At 41.2% G+C, this 25,374-nt stretch overlaps 1 protein-coding gene across 6 annotated transcripts in view; it reads left to right on the plus strand.

Annotated features, from left to right (window-relative positions):
• g3bp1 (GTPase activating protein (SH3 domain) binding protein 1) overlaps positions 1-19,976 on the plus strand; it is a 36,156-nt gene extending 16,180 nt beyond the window's left edge. For 3 of the 6 annotated variants that reach the window (XM_041193201.1, XM_041193200.1, XM_041193202.1), the window contains exons 6-12: positions 1,519-1,612; positions 4,680-4,860; positions 5,835-5,936; positions 6,775-6,877; positions 16,511-16,654; positions 18,197-18,315; positions 18,809-19,976. In XM_041193201.1, the coding sequence (XP_041049135.1) occupies positions 1,519-1,612; positions 4,680-4,860; positions 5,835-5,936; positions 6,775-6,877; positions 16,511-16,654; positions 18,197-18,315; positions 18,809-19,075 (1,010 nt within the window). In that variant the 3' untranslated portion in view covers positions 19,076-19,976. The remainder of the gene's footprint in view (positions 1-1,518; positions 1,613-4,679; positions 4,861-5,834; positions 5,937-6,774; positions 6,878-16,510; positions 16,655-18,196; positions 18,316-18,808) is intronic. The other 3 variants (XM_041193203.1, XM_041193204.1, XM_041193205.1) reach the window with 3 other exon arrangements.
• Positions 19,977-25,374: the final 5,398 nt, after the last annotated feature.

The raw sequence follows: 25,374 nt of genomic DNA on the forward strand, positions 1-25,374 counted from the left end.
AGAGCCAAAAAAAATCCTATATGACTGACCGTGGTAAACGATTCTTCCTTGAAATTTTCATCATTGACCGCACCACCCACCCATGCCTCTGCTGTTGTGCAATGAGTGAGACTATACTCACCTGATCCCATTTTTATGTATCAAATCATGGCCCAAGAATCACTTGCAGCTTTTCCAGCTCCTGCAAGGATCTAATCTTGACCCCTTCCTCCTTACATCTGACCTATGATGTTCTCCCTCAACAGCATCATTTGAAAATTTAGGAGTGGAGTTCATGGAAACTCTCTGACACTTCCTCTGGCTACTTTTGAGGCTGAACCAAAATGTTTGCAGCCTGTTTGACCCTGAGATGAATTTCCAACTACAGGTCTGCCTTATCATTAAATCCCACCTTTTTCAGCCTCTAACATTGCCTAAATTCGCTCCTACCTCAGCTCCTCTGATGAAATCTTCATCCATGTCTTTGTTACCTCTAGACTTGACTATTCCAGCGCACTCTTGGCTGGCCTCTTATGTTCAATCCTCTCTAAACTTGAGATCATCCAAATCTCTGCTGTCCTTGTTCTAACCCACTTTGTGTTCACCCATCACCTCTGTTTGCTTAATTGCGAGTCAATGTGGATCAGCAAGGCTTCAATTTCAAGATTCTCATGTTTGTTTTAAATTCTTCCATGGTCTTGCCACTCCCTATATCTGTAATCTCCTCCAGCCAATAAACCTCAGATCTGTGCTGCTCCAATTCCAACCTCTTGAACACCCCCAGCTTTAATCAGTCCATATTGGCTGCCATGCCTTCAGCTGTAGAATTTGCTCCCTGAGCTTCTATGTCCGTCTTTCTCTCTTTCCTTCTAAGGCACTGCTTAAAATCTGCCTCTTTTACCAAGCTTTTGGTCAACTTCCCTCAAATCTTTTTACATGGCCCAGCGTCAAATTTTGTTCGTAATATTTCTGTGGATTTCCTTGGTCTGCATTTCACTGCATTAAAGGCACTATAAAATGAAGTTTTTTTTCTTCCATCCTTTCCTGGGATGGGGATGTTGCTGGCAAGGCCAGCATTTGTTGCCTATCCCTAATTGCCCTTGAACTGATTGGTTTGCTAGACCATTTCAGAGGGCAGTAATAAGTCAACCACATTGCTATGGGTCTGGAGTTGCATGTAGGCCAGACTGGGTAAGGATGGCAGTTTCCTTCTCTAAAGGACATTAGTGAATGAGATGGGTTTTTATGACAATGATAGTTTCATGGTCACCATTACTGACACTAGTTTCCAATTCTAGATTTATTAATTGAATTTAAATTCCACCAGCTGCCATGTCCCTAGAGCATTAGCCTGGTCCTCTGGAGTACTAGTCCACTGACGTTACCACTTTGCCACTGCCTCCGTTCTTTGTCTGATGGTTCAGGAAGGGAACAAATCTGGGCATTGCGCAAACATCTATGGACATGTTGCCTCTTTAGGTATTAGTATGAGGGTTTGTATGGTGAGAGTAGAGTTGCTTATTGGTTTATTTATTTCAGAGTCTGAGGAAGAAGTAGAGGAACCTGAAGAGCGTCAGCCATCACCAGAAGCTGTCCAAGATGACAGTGGGGTTTACTACGATGCAGCTGTGAGGTAGAGGAATGTTCGTTGCTTTAGGTTGATTTTTCTTTTTAGTTTTAAGTTCTGGGACTGCTTATTTGAGGGTTTTGAGTACTTGAGTTTGGGACATTAGATTACATAGGCTATACGGCACAGAAACAGACCATTTGGCCCAACGAGCCTCTGTGTTTATGCTCCACTTGAGTCTCCTCTCATCTTTTTTCATTTAAATTTACCATTGTGACTATCTACTCTCTTCGTCTTCCATGTCTGGTTTCCCCTTAAAATGCATCTATACTATTCAACTACTCACTACAACTGGTAATGAGTTCCATATTCTTAGCATTCTTTGGGTGAATAAGTTTCTTCTGAGTTCCTTTATTGGACTTCTTGCTGACTCTTATATAGATGGCCTCTAGCTATGCTCCTCCCCACAAGAGGAAACTCTCTCTGGTATCCACTCTATCAAAACCTCTTATAATTTTAAAGATCACCCATCAGCTATTTTTCAAGAAAGACGACACTCGGCCTGTTAAACCTTTCCCAGCCTGTCAACCCTTTCCTGATATATATGCCCCACATTTTTCTGGTATCATCCTTGTAAATCGTCTCTGCTCCTTCTCCAGTGCTTCTATAATATGGGTGGGTGGGTGGGGGGGGGTCGTCCAACCCGACTGTCTACCTCTTTTCCATGGCTATGTTGGTAGCCAGGTGCCTCTGGAGAAGAAGGAGCACGCGATGTCTGCTGGCACTGTCGAGGCCTTCCATTCTCGGTGGGCACTGCGGGGACTGGGGTGCTTTATTGACCCTTTTATTCACGTTTTGATTTATTGTTCGTAAGTTTCCTTGAAATTTTTAATATTGTTTTTGCAGTTTCCCTTTAAGGGGCTGCGTTTATTTGGTTATTTAGTTTATTTGGTTGACTCGAAAGAGTTATAATGTGGCAGCCAGAACTGAACACAGGGTTGGTATAACTTCTATGCTTTTCTATTCTATCCCACTAGAAATAATGGACAGTGTTTGTTTTTTTTATGGCCTTGCTAACATGTGGTGCAATTTTTAGTGATTGATGTATTTGTACTCTGAAATCCCTCTGTTCCTCTACCCCACCTAGACCTGACCTTTTACGTAATAAGTGATCCCCCTACTCTTCCTGCCAAAGTGTACAAACGTACGAATTAAGAGCAGGATTAGGTAATTCAGCCCCTCGAGTCTACTCTGACATTCGGTATAATCATGGTTGATCTGATTGTGGCTTCAATGCCACCTACCTGCCTACCCCATATACCCTTAGACTACTTTGTTAGTCAAGAATCTTATCTACCTCTGCCTTAAAAATATATTCAATGACCCCTATTAGCTCATGTTTATCTGTGTTGAACTTTATTTGCCTATTCTACGATCTGGTAGTTACATTTTGCCAACCTGAAAATGATACCTATCGAGATTGCAATTGCAGCCCCCAGTATTGATGCCCCCCCTGCACCTACCCCAATTTAGTGTTATTTATAAATTGAGTTTTTGTTTTCAAAGTCCAAGTAATTAATGTAAATTGTGAACAGCAGTGGTCCCCGCACTTCCCACCTCTGCTTTTTTGTCTTGAAGCCAGCTAACAATCCATTCTGCCACTAGCCCCAACTCCACCTTCTGTGGCCTTGCTCATTAGTCTATTATGGGATACCGTATTGGAGGGCCTTTTGAAAATCCAGATAAATTGCAGCTACTGCATTACCATTGTCTACTCTCTCTCATCTTCAAAAAAAAAATCAATAAGATTAGTCAAGCATGATTCTCCCTTTTGAAATCACCGCTGACTATTTGGTACATTTCTCATTCCTGGATGTTCATCTATACTTTAGTAAAGATTCTATTATTTTTCCTACCACTGATAAGCTGACTGGTCTATAATTCCCTGGACATGTTCTGTCCTTTCATATGTAATTTGTATATTTTAGCGATCTGCCAGTCCTCTGGCACTACACCTTTTTCTAATGAATTATTGAGTAGTAATTCTTCTGCTATACCTCCCCTAGATTTTTTTTTAAAGTGGATGCAATCCATCCAGACCCAAGCCCCTTGACCTCATTGACTTTGTTTAGCCATTCAGTACATCACCTTTTTAAAATTTTAAATGGACTTATCTCATTACTCAATTCAATGTCATGACCACTTGTCCTATCTCTGTGGTAAATACTGAAGTGAAATAATTATTTAATATTTCTGCCACATCCTCAATGTTACATGTGTTATCCTGTCTATTCCTTAATGGCTCTGTTGCCATCGCAGCCGCCTTTTATTTTATTGATGTGCTTGTAAAATATTTTACTGTTTTGTTCCTTGATAAATTAATTTCATAGTTCATCTTTGCCTTCCTGATTGATTGTGCTAGAGATAGTTACTGTTCATTATTCAATCTTATCGTATAGCTGGGACAACCCTGTACCAGGGGAATGGATGTATGGATTGACAGATTAAAGAGGAGCTCTCTCTTTATCATGGTTGTTCTTAAAATTGAAGTTGTGCAATTTAATAGTTTTTTGGAACTCAGTCTGGCTCTTAGAAGCCATGGCAATTGAATTTCATTTTGGTGGGGATACAAACAATATTGTGACAGTGTAGTAGAAAATGAAGCCACTTTTGTTTAGATTACAGTAATAAGGTTATCCTAGATTTTGCATGTCACAACAATTTTGACTGCTCATATGATATGCTGCAGGTGTACATTACCTGTGTTTTGCAGAGGGATTTGGGTGATACCAGTGGTTCTTGGTATTTAACCTCCTCTTCCTTCAGTTTGAGTGGCCTGCTACTGCTCCTAATTCGTATATTTCCAATCAGGGCTGAGAAATGAATAATTTAAACCCTTGTGCTTTTTCTCTCCAAGTATGCTCATTATTGAAAGGTGGTAGGAAAGTTTTGGGGATAAACAAGCATCTTGTTAGTCATGAAACCAAGCTAGCTTGGTCTACAAGGCACATTATGACTAATTATACTAGATTAACAGCACTAATACTTGGATTGCTGGGCAATACTTAATTAACTGCTTAATTGTATCAGGATGCATTGGTGTGTCTTGACTTTTTGCACTGTCCAATTACAGCAACGGGTTAGAGGAACCCTTGGAAGAACACATTGTTCCATCAGAACCAGAACCAGAGCCACCTGTGGAGGAAGTAAAGCCTGAGCCTGTATTGGAGGAGGAAGTTGCTGAGGATCCTGTGGTAAAATCTCCATCCCCTCCACCAGCTGATCCAGTACCAGTTGTAGCTGAGGATTCCAGGGTAGGAACAATTTCCTTTTGGTTGCTTTAGAAGAGCCCTTTTCCAGTTCCACGGGCCATTTATTTCTTGTATCCTTAATTTCACTTCTATTAAGCAGTATGCCACTAATCATTTTGCGTCATGTTTGGAAACCATTTGCACAATAGCATACAAAAATAAAAAATGCCGGAAGAACTCGGCAAGCCTGGCAGCATCTGTGGAGAGAGAAACAGAGTTAATGTTTTGAGTCCTTATGACTTTTCAGAGCTTGCACAATAACGTTTTTTTATTTTTAAGAAAAAAATCCAACCCCAGTATAATGGTTCCTGGGATGTGTGGATTGTCCTGTAAGGAGGGACTGTGTAGACTAGGCCTAAACTAGAGTTTAAAAGATTGAGGCGAGCTAATTGAAATTAACAATTCTTCAGTGGCTCGTCAGGGTCGATACTAGGAAAATGTTTCCTCTGGCTTGGGAATGCAAAACGTGTTCATGATCTCAATAAGGGGTCTGCCATTTAGGACTGAGATTAAAAGTATTTTCACTGGAAAGAGTTGTGAATCTTTAGAATTCTCAAGCTTAGAGAGTTGTGATGGCTAATACACTGAGTATATTCAAGAAAAACATCTATAGATTTTTGGATATTAAGGGATATGAGGATGATGTGAAGTTGCGATAGGTGATCAGCCAAGACCATGTTAAATGATGGGGCAGGCTCGAAGGACCATGTGGCCTACTTTGGCTCCTATTTTGTGTCCACATTCTTGATCTATGAATTTATTGTTTAAATAACAGTTTTAATTTGCATATCATTACACTGGGCCTGATTTTTTTACCTATTCAAAACCTACCCACTTTCACAGAGTTAGATACATGGGCTGTTACTTTATGCAGAACATTCAGATATTGTATATTATTGCTGTGTGTATCGTTGGCAATTATTTTTATGATAACTTGTTTTGGGTTTCTGACTATATCATAACTGCTTTCTCTCCAGACGTTCTCCTGGGCTTCAGTAACAAGTAAGAATCTGCCCCCTAGTGGCATTGTCCCCACTACTGGAATTCCACCTCATGTTGTCAAAGCCCCAACACCACAGGTAATGATTAACCTGTTAATGCTGGCACTAAAGTTCCTTAAAACAAATACGTTCCCGTTTTCTTCTCCCACTCATTCCCTGATGACTGCTTACTGGAGTATAGTTCAGTGGGTGCCAGTTGCCATCTTGCACTCCACCAAAACGGCTGTTGATCATTTGTAGGCCCAATCCCGCCTTCAGTTAATGTATACATGTCCACTTGTAACAGGGCTTGCTGGATAGTGACCCTGAGATATATTTTCCCCTCACTAACTGCGTAGCCACTGAAGCTGACTGTTGAGTACCTCCAACTCAAGCACTTGGCATAGGTGGAAGATCCAACCTGAAACCCATTTACACTCTGAGTTACAGATATCTCAAAGAACTTGAGGTCTAATGGGATCTGTATATTTAGCTTTTCACTCCCTGCCCCTCCGCCCCCTGATATAAGCCATCTTGGGATAGAAAAATCATGTTACACTCTGCTGTGAAAGTCGATGCTTTTCTGTTAATAAATCTTGTTTTCATTTCTCAAACTTATCTAACAGTACAGCACTTGTGTACATTTTGATGGTTATGCTTTTCTGGTTGGGATGTGCTCAAATTCATGCTGCTGAGTTCTTTTCGAACATTTGCAAGTTTCTAAATTTTTTCAAAGTGAATGAGATTTAAAGTCAATGGAACTCTTGCAGTTCCACACGTATATTGCTGCTTTAAGGTTGAATTAATATCGAACACTATCCTCCAAGTGCGAAAGCTCAAATTTACAGCATTTTTGTGATTTTTATCTGAATCGGTTTGAGAATTTTTTTTTTTTAAGTAGTACAGTATGAGAAGAGTTATTTATGTTTGTTTATAGCCCCGACCGGAGGCAAAACCAGAAATACAGATTCCACCCCCGAGACCTCGTGATCAGCGAATTAGGGAACGGCAGGGTGTGCCACCACGGGGTCCCAGACCAGGTAAATTGTTGTTCTGTAAGAAGTTAGTGATAGTAGTACAGTTTTTATTTGGAGTTGGCTGGACATCTACCAAAAATGGTAAAACCATGACCCTATTTGACGTTCAAAGTCAAGCTGAAAAATATCCACTGAACATACAGCATGCATCCGGAGAACAAACATATAAGAGAGTAAGTAACCTGCTTGATCTAGCCCACGCCAGTCTACCAATTGCATGCACACCTATTCACAAAGGATATGCTGCATTGTATTTTGTAGCAATTTCACAATACTAATTGGTATGAATAAGAACTGATTCAACAGCACAAGACATGGCCATAGTCATGAGAAGCTGTTGGCCAGCAATAGCAGTAGAATTGTACACCGATACAATCTTATCAGTTCATGATTAAGACTGAAAAATAATTCAGCCTATTTTATACCAAATGATTAACTTGTCATTTATATGCTAAATTTCATTTAATATTAAATTAATTTGTGAAGATGGAATTGAAAACTGTCTGTTTGCCACAAGTTATTGCAGCAATCTTTTAAGGCCCAGCTTGCACATGCTTAAATTTAGATATCCTTTTCACACTAAACTGGAGGCTCAGTGTGGTTTGATGCCATAGTCCTGTTGTGTCCTACTGAACCTAAAACTTAATATTTTTCTGTTTAACTTGATATCGAAATGGAGATTGGCCAACTTGTCTACAAATGACCATTGGCCTACACCTGTTTATCACCAATATGATGGAAGGAGGCAACGGTGCCATCCAGCCCAACTTGGCAACTAATGATTAATAATGTGATTATTGACGCTCAGTTGGGTCCTGCCAGGATCGCTTGGCTCTAAAGCCTATAATGGTTGTGGACCAATTGTGGATCCAAGAGAAGAACACACAGGACCTGAATTCCAGAGGTCAGGTGAGTGGCACTACCTTGACCTCAAAGCAACATTTAACCAATGTAGCATCAAGGAGCCCCAATTAAACTGAAGTCAATGGAAATCAAGTGGAAAACTCCACTGGCATAAAGGAAGAAAGATAATCCTCTGAGCTCCAGGGCATCGTTGCATGAGTTTCTCAGGGCAGTGTCTTAGGCCCAGCAATCTTCACTTGACTCATCATCATGTTCCTTGCATTATAAACTGAGAAGTGGTGCCATATGCTGGTCGTTTCTCTGTTCAAGTCCATGTGCATTTTCTCAGATCGTGAAGCAGTTCATGCCCAAATGCGGGAAGACCTTAGGACCCAGAATTCAAGCCCTTGGTCTCAGGAATAACCATCTTCAGCTGCTTCACCAATGACCATCCCACCATCATAAGGCCAGAAGTAGGGGTGTCTCTGCTGACTATTGCAAAATGTTCAGCACCATTTGCGTTGTCTCGTATCTTGATCAGTCAGTGTCCATATACAGCAAGGCCTAGACAATATACAAGGTTGGGCTGACAAGTAGCAAGTAACATTCGTGCCACACAAGTGCTGGGCAATAGCCACCTCCAACAGAAGAAAATCTAATCATCTTCCCTTGACATTCAATGGTATTACTATCACTTAATGCTTTCACAGGATGTGCATGTTGCTGGCTAGGCCAGCATTTGTTTCCCATTCTTAATTCCCTTTGAGAAGTGGTGTTTGAGACAACTTTTTGAACCACTGTAGTCCATGAGGTGTACATGCCCCCACAGTGCTGTTAGGAAGGGAGTTCCAAGATTGTGACCTGGTGACAATGAAGGAATGGCGATATAGTTCCAAGTTAGGATGGTGTGTGGCTTGGAGGGGAATTGCTGGTGGTTGCATTCCCATACATCTGCCCTTGTCCTTTTAGGTGGTAGAGGTTGTTGTTTTGGAATATGATGTCGAAGGAACCTTGTGTTGTTACACTGCATCTTGTATGTGGTGACACTGCTGCCACTGTGTGTCAGTGATGGAGAGCGAATGTTTAAGGTGTTGTCTTGAATGGTGTCGAACTTCTTGAGTATTGTTGGAGCTGCACTTGTCCAGGCAAGTGATTGCATCACACTCCTGATTTGTGCCTTGTGGATCATGGACAGGTTTTATGTAGTCAGGTGAGTTACTCGCTGCATAATTCCCTGCCTCTGACCTGCTCTGGTAACCACTGTATTTGTATGATTGGTCCAATTCAGATTCTGGTCAATGATTTAAACCCCCCCCACCTCAGATGTTGACAATGGTGTAATACCATTGAATGTCAAGGGAAGGTGATTAGATTTTCTCCTGTTGAAGATGGTCATTGCCCAGCACTTGTGTGACACGAATGTTACTTTCCACTTGTCATCCCAACCCTGTATATTGTCCAGGCCTTGCTGCTCAAGTTTTGAGGAGACTCAAATGGTGCTGAACATTGTGCAATCATCAGCAAGCACCCCTACTTCTGACCTTATGATAGTCGGATGGTCATTGCTGAAGCAGCTGAAGATGCTTGGTCCTGAGATACTACGTGCAGTGATGTTCTGGGACTGAGATGTTTGATCTCCAACAGCCATAAAAACCATGTTTCTTTGCGCTACGTACGGCTCCAATGGAGAATTTTCCCTCCAATTCCAACTGACTTCAGTTTTGCTTGTGCTCCTTGATGCCACACTCAGTCAAATGCTGCCTTGGACGTCAAGGGCAGTCACTTTCACGTCACCTCTTGTTTGGACAAGGCTGTAGTGAGTTCAGGAGCTGAGTGGTCCTGGTGAAACCCAAACTGACTGCCAGTGAGCAGTGCTGTGTAAATGCTCTTGATATTACTGTCAGAGGTACCTTGCATCATTTTGCTGATGATCGAGAGTAAACTGATGTGATGGTGATTGGCCAAGTTGGATTTGTCCTGCTTTTATGGGTAGGACAAATTGTTTCCACATTGTCAGGTAGATGTCGGTGTTGTAGCTGTACAGGAACAGCCTGGCTAGGGGGATGTGGCTAGTTCTGGAACACAGGTCTTCAGTACTACTGGGATGTTGTCAGGGTGCAAAGCCTTTGTAGTATCCAGTGCCTTTAGCTATTTATTGATATCACATGAATTGAATTGGCAGAAGACTGCCATCTTTGATGCTGGAGATCTTGGGAGGAGACCGGTTTAGATCATCCACTTGGCACTTCTGGAAGATGGTTGCAAATGCTTCAACTTTGTCTTTTGCACTGATGTACTGGGTTCCACCATCATTGATGGAGATATTTGTGGAGCATCCTCTGGTTAGTTTAATTGTCCTCCACCATTCACATGCCTGTTGATCTTTTGATCTAATCCATTGCTTGTGGGATTGCTTAGCTCTCCTATTGCATATTTCCACTGTCTGTCATTCAAATAGTCCTGTGTTGTAGCTTCATCAAGTTGATACTTAGTTTTAGGTATGCCTGGTGCTGCTCCTGGCATGCCCTCCTGCAATCTTTGTTGAACCAGGGTTGATTCCCTGCCTTGATGGTATTGCTAGAGTGAGGGATATGCAGGGCATGAGGTTACAGATTGTGGTTGAATACAATTCTGATGGCCCACAGTGCCTTGAGGATGCCTAGTTTTCAGTTGCTAGATCTGTTTGAAATCTGCCATTTAGCATGGTGGTGCCACATAACACAATGGAGACTATCCTGTGTATGAAGCTGGGACTTTACCTCCATAAGGACTGTGCAATGGTCACGCCTACCAAAACTGTCATGGACAGATGCATCAGCAATAAGTAGATTGGTGAGCACAAGGTCAAGTGGGTTTTCACCCTCTTGTTGGTTCTCTCACAACCTGCCGAAGGCCCAGTCTAGCTGTTAATGCTCTTCAGGACTCAGCCAGCTTGCTTAGTAGTGGTGCTACTGAGCCACTCCTGGTGACGGACATTGTAGTCTGCCACTCTCAATGTCTTGCCACTCTTGATGCTTCTTCCAAGTGGTGTTCAGCATGGAGGAGTACTGATTCATCAACTGAGGGTGGGCGGTAGGTGATAATCTGCAGGAGGTTTCCTTGCCCATGATTGAGCTCATGCCATGAGAGTTAATGGGGTCTGGAGTCAATGTTGTTGAGGATTCCCAGGGTAACTCCTTCCTGACTGTATATCATTGTGTTGCCAGTCTGATGGGCCTGCTCTGCCAGTGGGACAGGACATAGTCATACTCACTGAATCATACCTGACAGACAATGTCAGGCTGTCGCTTGACTAGTCTGTGGGACAGCTTTCCCAATTTTGGTACAATCCTCCAGATGTTGGGAGGACTTTACAGGCTTTTTCATTTTGGATATTGGTGAGTGAGATGGTTCCTCGGAGGACTGTAGCAAAAGCCAAGCACGTGGCACCACAGGTGGTTCAGTTGCATAGGAGGGGAGGAGGAAGTGTGCAAGTGCTATAGTAGTAGGCGGTCCCATAGTTCGGGGAGCAGACAGGTGTTTCTGTGGCCGTGGACGTGACTCCTGGGTGGTATGTTGCCTCCCTGGTGCCAGAGTCAAGGATGTCACAAAGTGGCTGCAGGATGTTCTTTTGAGCAAGGGTGAAGAGCCAGAGGTCGTAGTCCACATCGGGACCAATGACGTAGGTAGGAAAAGGGATGAGGTCCTGAAAGCAGATTTTAGAGAGTTGGGAAAGGAGTTTAAAAAGCAGGACCTCGCGAGTAGTAATCTCAGGATTACTCTCAGTGCCACGTGCTTGTGAACATAAGAATAGGAAGATTGAGCAGTTCAACACGTGGCTGGAGAATGGAGTAGGAGGGAGCTTTATATTTTTGAGGCATTGGGATCGGTTCTGGGGCAGGCAGGACCTGTCCTCGCGGGGAGGTTTCCTAGTGCTGTTGGGGAGGGTTTAAACTGCAATGGCAGGGTGATGGGAACCTAGGGAGAAGTTCAGAGTGCAGAGAAGAAAAACTGGCAGTGCGAAGTAGTAAAATATTAACTGATAACGAGGATATATCAGAGTTGCATCAAGACAGAATACTTAGAAAGTTTGTTGGAATTGGAATAGGCAACAGTAGGTCATTAGATGGGGTCAGAATAAGCGGGTAATTAAAAAAGCCTAAATCGGAGCTAATGTGCATGTATGCAAATGCACGAAGTGTGATTAGTAAGATTGGTGAACTGCAGGCACAGGTTGACAAATGGAATTATGATATTGCTATAACAGAGACCTGGCTCAGAAAGGCAGGACTGGGTGTTAAATATTCTTGGGTACAAGGTGTTTATGGGAGACAGGAAAGGAAGAAAAGTGGGGAAGGGGATGGCGGTATTGGTTAAAGATGGCATTACAGTACTGGAAAGAGAGGATGTTCCAGAGGGGTCAAGGACAGAATCTCTCTGACGAGAGGTAAGGAGTAGGAAATGTGCAATAACTGGTGTATATGGACCACCATATTGAAGGGATGTGAAGAAACAAATTAGCAAAGAAGTTACAAGAGGTACAAGAGTTATAGAGTAATCATAATGGGGGACTTCAATTATCCAAATATGGACTGGGATAGGGATAGTGCAAAAGGACGAGGGGAGAGAGCTCCTGGAATGTGTAGAAGATAATTTTCTACAGCAGTATGTTTCCACTCCAACGAGAGGACATGCACCTTTGGACCTGGTTCTGAGGAATGAGTTGGCCCAAGTGGATCAAATATCAGTGGGAGTCTCTAGAGGACAGTGACCATTACAACATAAGGTTTAGGTTAAACATGGAAGAGGGCAGGGAATAATCCAGAGCAGCGATAATTAATTGGGTGAAACCAACTTCAATGGGATGGGTTTGCATCTGAGTTGAGTGAGTTGGAATCAAATGTTGGCAGAAAAGACAATGGCTGAACAATGGGCCACCTTCAAAGAAAAAGTACTTCAGCCAATATCGAGGTATATTCCCTTGAAGGGGAAAGGTAGGACAAATCAATCCAGAATGCCCTGGATGACGAGAGAGATAGTGGTAAAGGTGAAAAGGAAGAAGTGCACATATGGCATGTCAGGTAGAAAATACAACGGAGAATCAGGCTGAATATAGACAGACCAGAGGGGAAGTGAAGAAACTAATAAAAGCATGAAAAGAGGCTGGTAGTGAACAAGAAAGGGAACCCCAAGGTCTTCTATATGCATGTAAATAATAAGGTGCTAAAAGAAAAGGTAGGATTGGGGGCAGAAAAGGGCACTTGTATGTGGAGGCTGGAGAAATATTGAAAGTGTTGAACAAGCACTTTGCACCTGCCTTTACAAAGGGAAAACTTGCTATCTAGGGTGAGGGGTGAAAGGAAGTAACTCGTACACTAGAAGAACTCACAATCAAGAGGAAGGTGGTGTTGGAAAGGCTATCTTTATTTAAAATAGATAAGGTACCAGGACTGGATGAGATGCATCCAAGGGTGCTGAGGGAAGTGAGTGTGGAAATTTCAGAGGCACTAGTGATAACCTTCCAGTCTTCCTTAGACACGGGAGGTGCCAGAGAACTAGAGAACTGTGAATGTTACACTCTTGTCCAAAAAGGGGTGCAAGGATAAAGCTGGCATCCACAGGCCAATCAGTTTGACCACAGTGGTAGGGAAACTTCTGGAAACTATAGTACCGGATAAAATCAATAATCATTTAGACAAGTGCAGGATAATTAAGGAAAGCCAGCAATGATTCATCAAGGAAAAATCATGTTTAACTAACTTGCTGGAATTTTTTGAGGAGGTAACAGAGAAAGTTGATAAGGAAACGCTGTTGATGTGTATATGGATTTTCAAAGGGTATCTGACACAGTGCCACACAATAGACTTGTGAGCAAAATTCTAGGTCATGGAATAAAAGAGAAAGTAGGCACATGGATAAGAAATTGGCTGTCAGGAAACAGAATAGTGATAAATGATTGTTTTTCAGACTGGAGGAAGGTTTGCAGAGAAGTTCCTCGGGCCAGTGTTAGGACCCTTGCTTTTCCTGATTATATATTAATGACCTAGACTGTGGTGTGCAGGGTGTGATTTCAAAACTTGCAGATGATGTGAAGATTGGCTATATTGTTAACTGTGATGGAGGGTAGTTGTGAACTTCAAAAGGACATGTTGGTGCACTGGGCAGACAAGTGGCAGATGAAGTTCAATGCAGAGAAGTGTGAGGTGATTCGTTTTGGCAGGAAAGATATGGTGAGACAGTATAAAATAAAGGGAGAGCCTCTAAAGGAGGTGTAGGAAGAGAGGGACCTCTGTGTATGTGTACATAGGTCATTGAAGATGACAGGGCATGTTGAGAGATAAAGCATATAGTATCTTAGGCTTCGTTAGTAGAGGCATTGAGTACAAGAGTAAGGAGGTCATGTTGAACTTGTATAAGATAGTAGTTAGGCCTCATCTGGAATACTGCATCCAGTTCTGGGCGCCATATTTGAGGAAGGACGTGAAGGCTTTGGAGAGAGTACAGAGGAGATTAACAAGAATGATTCCCGGGCTGAGGGGTATAGACACCAAATAGTGAGAAACTGTTCCCACTCAAGAACATCAAGAACTAGAGGGCACAGATTCAAAATAATTGGCAAAAGGAGTAAATGTGATATGAGGAAATTGTTTTTCACCCAGAGGGTGGTTGGAGTCTGGAACATAATTCCTGAAAGGGTGGTGGAGGTGGGTTCAATAAAGGTATTCAAAAGGGAATTGGATTGCTACCCGAAAAGAGAAAATGTGCAAGGTTATGGGAATAAGATAGGGGAGTGGAACTAGATGGAATGCTCTTTCAGAGAGCCAGTGCAGACTCGATGGGCTGAACGGCCTCCACTGTTTTTAAAAAAAAATACTGTGACAGGGCTGGAAATGCCGTTGGCATTTCTGGTGCCTAAGTCAATGCTGGGAGGTCTATCAGGTTTCATTCCTTTTTGACTTTGTAGTAAGTTTGGCACAACTGTGGAGCTTACTAGGCATTTTAGAGGACATTTTAAGAGTCGGCCACCTTGCCGTGTGTCATGTGTAGGCCTGACTAGGAATGGACGGCAGATTTCCTTCCGTAAAGGACATAAGCAAACAGGGTGAATTTTTACGACAGTCTTGGTCACCATTACAGGGGCTTTTAATTTCAGATTTATTTACTAGTTGAATTTAATTTCCACCAGCTGCCATGGTGGAAATTGAACCTGTTCCTCCGGAGCATTTGCCTGGGCCTCTGGATTACTAGTCCAGTGACAATAGCACTACTTCACTGCCACCCCTGATGACATGCGGGCTTGGACTGATGAGGCAATTGATATTTGTCATGTAAATGCCAGGCAGTAACCATCTCCAACACAAGGGAACTTAACCACCTTCTCTTGACATTTGTAGTGTCACCTGCCATCAACCTGTGCTTTGCTATTGACCAGAATCTCAGCTGTGCTGGCTACAGCAGGTCAATGGCTGTGTGTTCTGTCACGAGACCTTCACTATCTAACATCCTAATGCATAATGTGTGAAGGGAATGCAGTCCACTTGCTTAAATGGATGTGGCTGCAATAATAGTTAAAAAGCTGGGCATATTTGAGGTCATAGCAATCTGCTTCATTGGTACATGGTGTACTGGTCTAAATGTAAACTCCCTTTCATCTACACACTAGAAGATGCATAGTGGCAACGTGCCATGGCAACCTCCAACACATGTAAGAAGGGTAGCAGGTACATTAAAATGCTGTTGCCTTTCTTCTCCTCCAGTTGGACACTATCCTAAGGTAAATGTACTGTTCCTTCGTTGCTCAGTCAAAATCATGGAAAACTCCGACAGCATTGTGGAAAAATACTTTCACACTGTCATGTCCTTGAAGTGGTACAATCACCAGCTTCCCAGGATAGCGAGGGATGGGCCTACAGTAGCTCCTGACACCTGATAATTGTTAATTATAAAGAAAATGAAAATAAACATGTAGGATTTCTATTTTGTCTGGTATACTGTGCACATAAGCTCTTTGGATTCTTAGAAGTGAGTTAGGAACAGGTAGAAGGAACCAAGCCTAAAACTACACAGCTTACTGTACCTGCTTCCTGCTGATTGTCTGGGAATTCCTACCTGTATGGGCCAATAAAGTATCCCTCAAATGGAACATTGTGCAAGTTGAGATGCAGAATTCTCCAGGTTTACGCTCTGAGTCTCAATTTTTATGAAACAGTAGTTTTAAAGGCACTTTTTCAAGTAAAATATGAATTTATTATAACAAAAGTAATATGTACAGCACCATTTAACTTATTATTGTCCTGAGTATTTTACGTGATGGGGGATTAAGTAAAAGAATAAAGAAGTGGAGCTATGAGAGTTGAAGAGCTGATCAAAAAGTTAGGTGATGTTAGAATTTTTCCGAAAAATGATTTTGAACTGTTAATTCAGAAGTATCTTTTAATGCTCTAAGAGAAATGGGCCCAGGATAATCTTAAGAAAGCATTCTTGAGGAAGACGTTATGGATATGACTGAACAGTGAAAGTATCCACCATATTTTCCTAGTTGGTTACAGTACTGTCTTGTGGTATGGAGTGCACTTCTATATTTCAAAGCTTAATTTAGTGAATTGAGTTTTATCACTGTGTCAAAATGCTGAACAGGTTAGATGAAGTGATTTTTAGTTAACTAACTAATGGAGACAGAAATACAGCTGGTTTGTGGAAGTTTGCAATCTTCAAGAAATATATAGCATTCACAAGAACAGGTTAAACACCACAGTTTGATAACATGCTATTGTAGTTGGTGCTCAAGGACACGCTGGAGGATCTTGAAAGTAGGTTTTTTTGTTTCAGGTCGCAGTGAAAATGAACCGGGGGATACGGAAACACGGCGGACAATTCGATACCCAGACAGTCATCAGTTATTTGTCGGGAACCTGCCTCATGATATTGATGAGACAGAGCTGAAAGAATTTTTCACAGGTTTGTTGAATTTTTTTTTATTGTAGGTGATTATAGTGTATTAAGAAGCAGGACATGCTTTTTAAAGTCGCATCACTCTTTAGTTTGGATTTTTACTTTAACATATAATTCAATATTGTATTCACAGCATCAAGATTAGATTGCAGACTTCAGTCACAGCCTGTTAATTTATTTTTCCTTTTTTTTAAACTTCCTTTAAAGACACTGTTGTTAAGCTGCACTGTCACGCAGCCTTCCAATACCATACCCAATTGTCCATTCTTCAAATGTGAACCTAGTTATTGCCATCAAGCTAGTCATGTGAGAACATTGCAATTGAGTCTGATCCTGTTCTTAACTGAGATCTACATGCACAGGAGTATGCAGGGCAATTATCACACTGCAGGTGTTGTACTAGCTGAGATCAGTTAATTAAGGACAGGCTGAAGGCAATACTTGCAACCTTCTGGTTCATGTGTCTTAAAGCTAAATGCTGTAACTCTTTTGAGTACAAACACGTTTCCATCTGTTCCTATTCAGATGACGTTACATTGTTTCATAGTTTGCCATTTTGAGATTTGAACTCTTGATACTCTTTTGAGTAAACCTGTTTCCATCTGTTTCAGATGAAGTTACATTGTTTCATAGTTTGCCATTGTGAGATTTGAACTCTTGATCTTGGTGTTACAAGCCCAGTACCATAACCACTAACGACTGTTGTGTTATGTGTTGACTGTTGGTCACATGGTGCATCATTGAAGCCACCAAGGAAACCATTTTATTTAGGGAATTTAATTGTCTTAAGTTACCGTGCGTTGTCAGCACCTATTGGTTTCTTCAGCTTTGTTTGCCTGCACTCTTGTGCAATGTTTACATGGGTTAAAATGTATGCCTCTTATTTTCTGAGCTGATTGACAGGAAAATTCCGTGTCCACTGTGTATTAATCTGATAAGTGTTGGCTTGTAATTGTTGACTACTTCAGGCATTAAGATGTTCAGTGATATTGTAGGTGAGATCTTGAGTTTGGGATCTTGGTTCTTGTCTCAGAAGTTTATTGGATCTCCAGGCTCAGCCTCTTATTTTTAGATAATGGCATGATATACATTTATTTGCGATTCTTAAAAGATAAATGCCTGAAGAGGTGACTTCATATTTATTTATTGTTTTAACTGTACATTGATTAGAATTTAAACTGGATTTGTTTTATCTCTAAATGAACTAAACAGCAACATTTTTTGCACTGCAAACTCGTATTGAAGTGAATACTACTAACATGTCTATTGAATACTTGCTCCTATTGTTGAATTGTTTGCCATGACAATAACATTCATCTTGTTAGAATATGTAGAATAACAGGATCTCCGGCTAGTTTAAAGGTGAAAGCTGTGTACTTAAGGTTATAAACAGCTGCTTGGAGAAAACTGGATGTGGACAGTTTGTCATTGTATAGCTAATCACATCACACAGTGCAGGACATCAACTAAGTACCTTTGAAGCTATGACATGCATAATAAAGTTGAAATGGTATTGGGTCTCATGATGTGGCAATTCCTTTCTCGCAGGATATGGCAATGTGGTGGAACTCCGTATTAACACCAAGAGTAGTGGTGGAAAACTGCCCAACTTTGGCTTTGTGGTTTTTGATGATCCAGAGCCAGTTCAGAAGATCCTGAGCAGCAAGGTAATGTATAATAGAGAGCACTCTTGTACTCCAGGAATACATGCTGTTTGTCAATTTCTTTACTGTTGATTATTTTTGAGTTTAATATGGCTGGAGCATTTCCTTCATCTCCTTAGCCATGGTCACTTTCGAAATAGGATTTGTTTTCCTATTTATCATTCATCATAAAATGTGAAATACAATTGAGGGAAACCTATCCCATTAAACTTAACATTTTGTGATTTGAGAATGTAAACATCATTTTGCTTAATAAAACCTAGAAAGTCCGATCTTGCTGATTTACACCTAGTTAATTAGAAAGTGCATGACTCCTCTGAAGCCCCACATTTATACTGCTGTGCTGCACTGAAATTGGGTTGAAGATTATCAGTATTTCATACTTGTGAGAGAATTTGTCGACTGATTTTTAAAAATTCACAGCCAAGTAGATTGCATGAAGGAGACTGGGAAGCATTTTGCCAAAACTACTTTTTTTCTCTCTCCTTCCCTATAGCCCATAAAGTTTCGAGGAGAGCTCCGACTAAATGTGGAGGAGAAGAAAACCCGACCTATTCGTGAAGGTGAACGTAGGGGCGATGACCGCCGAGAAAATAGACCAAGAGGACCTGGTGGACCCCGTGGTGGTCTTGGTGGTGGCATGATGCGTGATCGGGAGGGCCGGGGTGGTCTTTCTAGAGGAGGGCTAACACAGAAACCCGGACCAGGAGCTGGAAGAGGAGGTGGACAAGGAGAGCCTCGGTTCTCAGGGCCACGCCACTGAAAGTATCCTCACTGGTTATTGGTGTGAGCTGATGGTACAGATGTTCTCTCTCATGCTCTTGTGATTCAGCTTTGTTTTTGGAATGTGATTTCGACCTGTACAGATTATCATTTTTTTCAGTACAGAAAATGGCCTTTTTTTTGTTCTCGACTTGTGTAGTAGTCGTCGTCCCACGAAACATCCTGTCTGAAATTTTTATTTGTTTAAGAAAAATGGATTTTAAAACCAGAATCTCTTTATTGAAGACAGATTCTGACTCCAGTGGATTGGGGTGACTAACAGCAATGAACTGGATTTTAGTACCTGCTGCCTCCCAGGAACGTGTTGGCCCTTATTGACTGAAATTTGGTGCAGATTTTTTAAATTGGAAACCAGGTTGCTTTTTGTTTTGCACAGACATCCATCTTCGGAAAAACGTAGCACTCAGCAATTTTTAAAGCACCCTGTCTACTTGGCACAGTGTTCTCCAATTCAACAAAGGGAGCACAGTGCTATCTGTATTTGGAACGGAGCCGAGGTGATCACTAAATGGTTGGTAATAAGCTGCAATGCTGTAAACTGGAGAAAGTTATCAGTTCCTGTGCAGAACTGCTGTGCTATTAAGATCAGGAGTGGACTAATACAATAGATGTAAGTCTTCAACTTCTTTTCTTTTAATTTTTTTGTTTTCATCATTGGAAGAATCTCTTTTACAGTGGGACTTTTAAAAAAACATTCAACTCTGGCATACTTGACATCAAGACACGTTTCCTCTGGAATTGTGAATTTTTTTTAAAACTGTAAATTGCAGAAAACTTTTCTGGTTTAGTTTGTATTGTAAAGCGTATGGTTGTGCCTTCTATTTATCTCTCATTCCAATCTTGGCAAAGTTGTACAAATAAATGTAGATTGCTTTATTCAATATGCACGGCTTTGTGGTGTTTGTTCAGGGAAGGTGACCATTTGGGATGGGTGTTTGGCTGGCTGACTGAGTAAATCTGTAGTGAAAATATTAAAAGCTGGGAAGCCTTAAACTGGGCTGCATTGGTTCTTAATTCAGTTACTTTTTAAACTGTGCAAACCAAAGTTCCTTAATAGCCTTAACCCTTAAATGGTTTGTATATAATATTTGGCTGTTGCAAAAGAAACCTGGTTTACAAATTTTTTTTTTAAATACACTGGAATGGCAAGCACAGGTCATGAACATGAAACCCAAGTCATGTAGCAGCATTTGGCACTTTGCTGTGTTGGCAGTTTTACGTAACAATAGTCCTGTAACAAACAGCAATAACTGCTGATAAGCAGCTTGTATAGGTCATAGTAGTTCTTCCATTGCTTTTGTAGGAGCTTACTCCACACATGCATTGTATGTTGTTTCTGTTTCAATTGCTTGCGAAGCAATGTTTGTTCCGTTCTTTGAATAAAATGGATTTTATACCATGTTTTCAACTGAGCTTCAGCTGAGTTTGCTTTTAGAATATGAAAAGTTTTCTGTCCATTGGGAATTAGTTATATTTAGCAGTTTTCAATTTGTAGGGCATGAATTGATCTGCTGAACTTGCTTATGTTAAAAACAACATTGTATTATGCTTTTTTAAAATGCAGCACTCAGTGTAGTACCAGGATCACAAATGTTTGAAGACTTTGTTTTCTGGTACTTTATTCTTCCCTGTTCCTCAATTGACATAACCAGAAACTAGAATCAAAGTAGAACAGAAACTAACTGACAACAGTTACTTCCTTCACCAAAACTGATTTCAAGGTTTTGCAATAGAGATGAGGGGAAGGGTTATGCAGAAATATTGGAAACTTGACAGTAACAATTTTTTTTAAGATTATTGGGAGTGGTGTGAATAATAACCCAAACTGAAAGGAAATACTTCAGAACTAAAAATTGAGGCTTCTTGATTTGTGGGGGTGGGAGCTGTTTTCCGTTGGTTGATGAAATGATAACCAGAGAACATCAATTTAAAATCAGAAAAACAGAGGGAGAGGTAGTGAGAATTTATTTGCGCAGAAGGTTGTTGGGACAGGACATGCCCAACTAAAAATAGTTGGGGAATAGCAAAATCCATTATAAAAGGGAAGCGTATAAATATCTGACTCCCTTTAAAGGCTTCAGGATAAGACTGGAGGAATTGCAATGAATGGAAACTTTCAGAGCTGCCACAGGCATATAGCAGGTTAGATGGCCTCCAGTGATGTAAGCTCCCTGGGTCTATGTTGGGCAAAAATATAACATCCGTATATGTGTACAAAGAAAATTTGGATTTGGGCTGGCTAATGGCTGAGTGGATAGCACACTGATGAGAGATTGAGAGAATGTGGACCAGACAAAGTATGGTATATGGTCTCTTACTTAGTCCATGCTGAGTGAACCTGTAAAAGCTGGGGTAATGATGGGAACTGCTTTTTAGTTGTGAAGAGGAGGAACGTTGGTGAAAAGATGATGGTCACTTCTGAAGCTTCACAAGTTCCAGACTGACTATTGAAAGGCCAGCTGGCCCTGCATGGTGCTATAGACACAGTTTGAGTTTTGGAATTTAGTGCTAAAGTTGGTGTTTAGGAAATGTAGGAATTGTTGTAGATGATATTGGCACTCATTAAATGCATCCATGAATTTCTTGCCTTCAGAGCAAGAATTTTGTTGGTTAGACATTAGTGAAGAATAAATTGGGTGCTTTTTATTGATTAAAATCATGGAAAATCTTCAGAATCATTGACTACCACCTCTATCCATTGTCGTTTACCTGCATATACCACATATATCTGAATAGCGTTCTCTGTTCCTGTCCTTGTTTGTTACAAAACAATCCCTCCACTTAAAAAGCATCAACTGATGATCAGAGAGCTCGCCTGACAATTGTTTATCTTTGGACCTTGTACTTTAGATGATGAATTTCCACTTCTCCGAATGAAAGCTATTTAAACTTTGTGCAGTTAATATTGGTAAGATAAGGAACCAGCTATTGTTTGAAGTCAAGAGTGACCAGTTCTGTCGTTGAATTATGAGCAGTTTAGTGCAATGGCTCAATATGTAACTTCACGTAAGGCATTTACAGTCATTTTCAATTGAATCCAAATTTTTCATCACAAGTTTGACATCCGGACTCTGCCACCTTAGCTTCCATGATAAAGGTGTATTTAGAAATTGGAGCTGATGTTTTTACCTGTACATTTCTGGTAGTGGTAGGCAGGTAAGTAACAGTTGCTGACCAGAATGGGAATTATCCAAATGAGTTAACGGGATTAAAATGCCAGAAATGTTACTGGTTGAATGGAAAGCGTCTAATTTGCCTTCTTCCTTGTGGGTAAAATAATGGTAGATAGAAATTGCGATATTCAGTGCACTAAATTTGAGCTTGGAATTGGCATTTTGAAGGCTTTTTTTTGAGTCTGCTGAGAAAGAGAAACTGGAAACCATTGCTTTCGATCTACATCTGTACTTAGGTGGTGAATATTCAATTTTCCAAAAAGTTTGTGCTGCAAATATTTGTCCACTATGGACATTGCTATCAATTGTCACTGATTTGGGAATGATGAAGAGGAAGCCATGTTTCTCTACAGTAAGGCAAATCTTGCATAAAGCAGGATTGTAAGATAGCCATCGCAGGGATAGTGAGTTGCTATGGGGAGATTTTCTGTAATGTGCGGTGCACTCGTACATCAATTTATTTAAGATGATTTTGTTGCATTGTTTGTCCTTTTGATTAAGTGCTCAAAGCAAGAAGCCAAACTACTTGATAACAAATACTGTTTTCAACTGCCCCAACCTTATCCATGTGCACAAAGTGTACTCTTTCAGCTGTTCAAGTATAAATACTGCTGCTTGAATGCTGGCAGTGCAAGCTTACAATTAATGCAAAGCAATGTTGGAATCTTTGCCAAAAGCATGGAGTACTAGCTCAGGGATGTGATAAGCATTGAATACATTAATGATTGAGCTTAACACTTTGAATGTTTAAGAAAATTGGAACAGAGAAGATTCTCTGAAATCTGCTCAGGCCAAAGGGACAAGTTGAATGAGCCAAGATTATTCCTGTTAATAAGTGTGCAATGATTAAAAGGAAAATGAATTAAATCCAGAAGATGCAGATAAGATTGTGCTTCATCGTTTGGGAAGCTGCTGATAATTCCATGTTTAAAGGTGGGGGGGAATCTGCAGCTCGGTGGAATGATAATATTTGTCTAGTCAGGAGGATACCTTATGATTGCATGAAAGTGAAGGGCTGTAAACTTTAAATCTAGGGCTAGAACTGTGGTGCGTGGGTGTTGAAATTCACCAGTGTCAGATAACCTGACTTGGGCTGACTTGGTGCCTGTAATACAATCGTCAGACTATGTTGGCTTGGTAACCCGAAGGATATGATTGTTGTGTTAAATAACTTCATAGTTTGGTAGTACAGAACTTGAGTATTGCTGAAAAAAGACTTTGTTGAAGTTTTTCATCTTGCACTCAGGGTCACTTGCAACAAAATGCCAGTCAGGAGAAACAAATTTATACTGTATATGAAGAGAGTGCTGATTGGTTGGCAAGTGGATTCTGTTAGAGGTATTGCCATGGAGAATGCACTAGTTGATAGTGACTGTCAGCTAACTTCCAAACATTGTTTGAAATTTAAACTGGGCAGCTTGACTCTGGTCAAGACATTACCCTGGGGAATGAACCAGTGCAATGTGGGTACATGTTATTTGTCTGCAAAGAACAGGGACCTGTGCATTAATATATGTAGTTTCCAGTACATGCAGATGCGCCATAATGTGAGCTGGACTGCCAATCTTAAATTGGTTGTCAGTGCAGTTCTTAGCACACTGAGGATTATTTAGCGAATGTCCAATTGTGGAATCACATCTAATGTTGGACATTGTGTTTTGGGTTTTGCAAGCATGGGCTAGTTTGGTATGGTCTGTACTAAGCCCGTTGTGAACATTGGAAGAGACATTGTGTTGAAATGATCTGCCAGTCTTTGGGACGACATGCATATCTAGCATCACATTGACACTGAAATTCATATACCACATTCTCATTTGTGCAATAGGCTGAACGTCTTTTTGGCTTGATGGCAGCATCTTGTTATTGGTGAATGCCACTCGTGTTGCTACTGCATAGTAGCAGAGTGAAATGGCTAGCTTCACCTATTGCTCAAATTTGAGATACCTTGCCCTTCCAGGGTAATCCAAGGTAGGCTGGGCGCTTTTCAGGGCTGAAAGTGACAATCTTGGGCCCTGTTTTTTGGACACACGGTGTAGGATTCTTTCACGTTTGTGAAGACAATACAGAACTTGCACATCTATAGAAATGCTGTGTCCATGTGCTCATTTGACATTGCTAGCCTATTCACCAATGTTCCTCATAAGGAAGCCAAACGTATTTGCGCTGCAGCATTATATCATGGCGATCTAGACCCACCACCATTGCGTAAATCAATATTCATTGAGCTTATGAACTCAGCAAAATGTGCAGCTGAGTTCAGCTTTCATGACACCATGTATGTCCAAATAGATGATAATGCCAGATGAGCCCTCTAGTTCCAGCTCTCTCAAACATCTTTGTTGGGTTCCATGAGAAATGTCTTTGATGGAATGACACCTAACCACCTACCCCTTGCATATTTATGTTATGTGGATGATATGTTGGCTATGTTTAAATCCACAGCTACATGTAATAATAACATGTCTTTAATGGGCTCCATCCCGCACTCAAATTTACCTTTGAAATGAAGCAGTCAAATGAATTCCCTTTACTCGACGCACTAGTTGAGAGATCTGCCGGGGGGTTCTCTACCACAGTCTACGACAAGCCTACCTTCATTGGTCAATACACATGCTGGGATTCTTATAGTGCCAAGTGCCACCATAACGGCTTTAGCTGCAACCTCGTAAATAGGGCCTGAGCTATTTGCTCACCATGCGAGCTTAGTGCTGAAATAGGTGCACCAAAGCCATCCTGCAGGATAATAACTACTCTGATCAGATCATTTTGTGCTGTATATTGTGCAAACTCTTGAACAGGCCCAAGAATGTCACTTTCGGCCCTGGAAAGTGCCCAGTCTACTAGAAGCTACATATATTAACACATGGGGCCCTGCTTTTTTTGTATTCATTTTACAAGGTGTCGGCGTTGCTGGCTGGGCTAGCATTGATTGCCCATCCCTAATTTCCCTTGAGAAGATGGTGGTGAGCTGCCTCACTGAACTACTACCGCCCCTATGGTGTAGGTACACCCACAGTCTTGTTAGGGAGGGAGTTCCAGGATTTTGACCCAACGACAGTGAAGGAACGGCGATATATTTCCAAGTCAGGATGGTGAGTGGTTTGGA

This window comes from Carcharodon carcharias, chromosome 8 (assembly GCF_017639515.1).
Source record: "Carcharodon carcharias isolate sCarCar2 chromosome 8, sCarCar2.pri, whole genome shotgun sequence".
NCBI lineage: Eukaryota > Metazoa > Chordata > Chondrichthyes > Lamniformes > Lamnidae > Carcharodon > Carcharodon carcharias.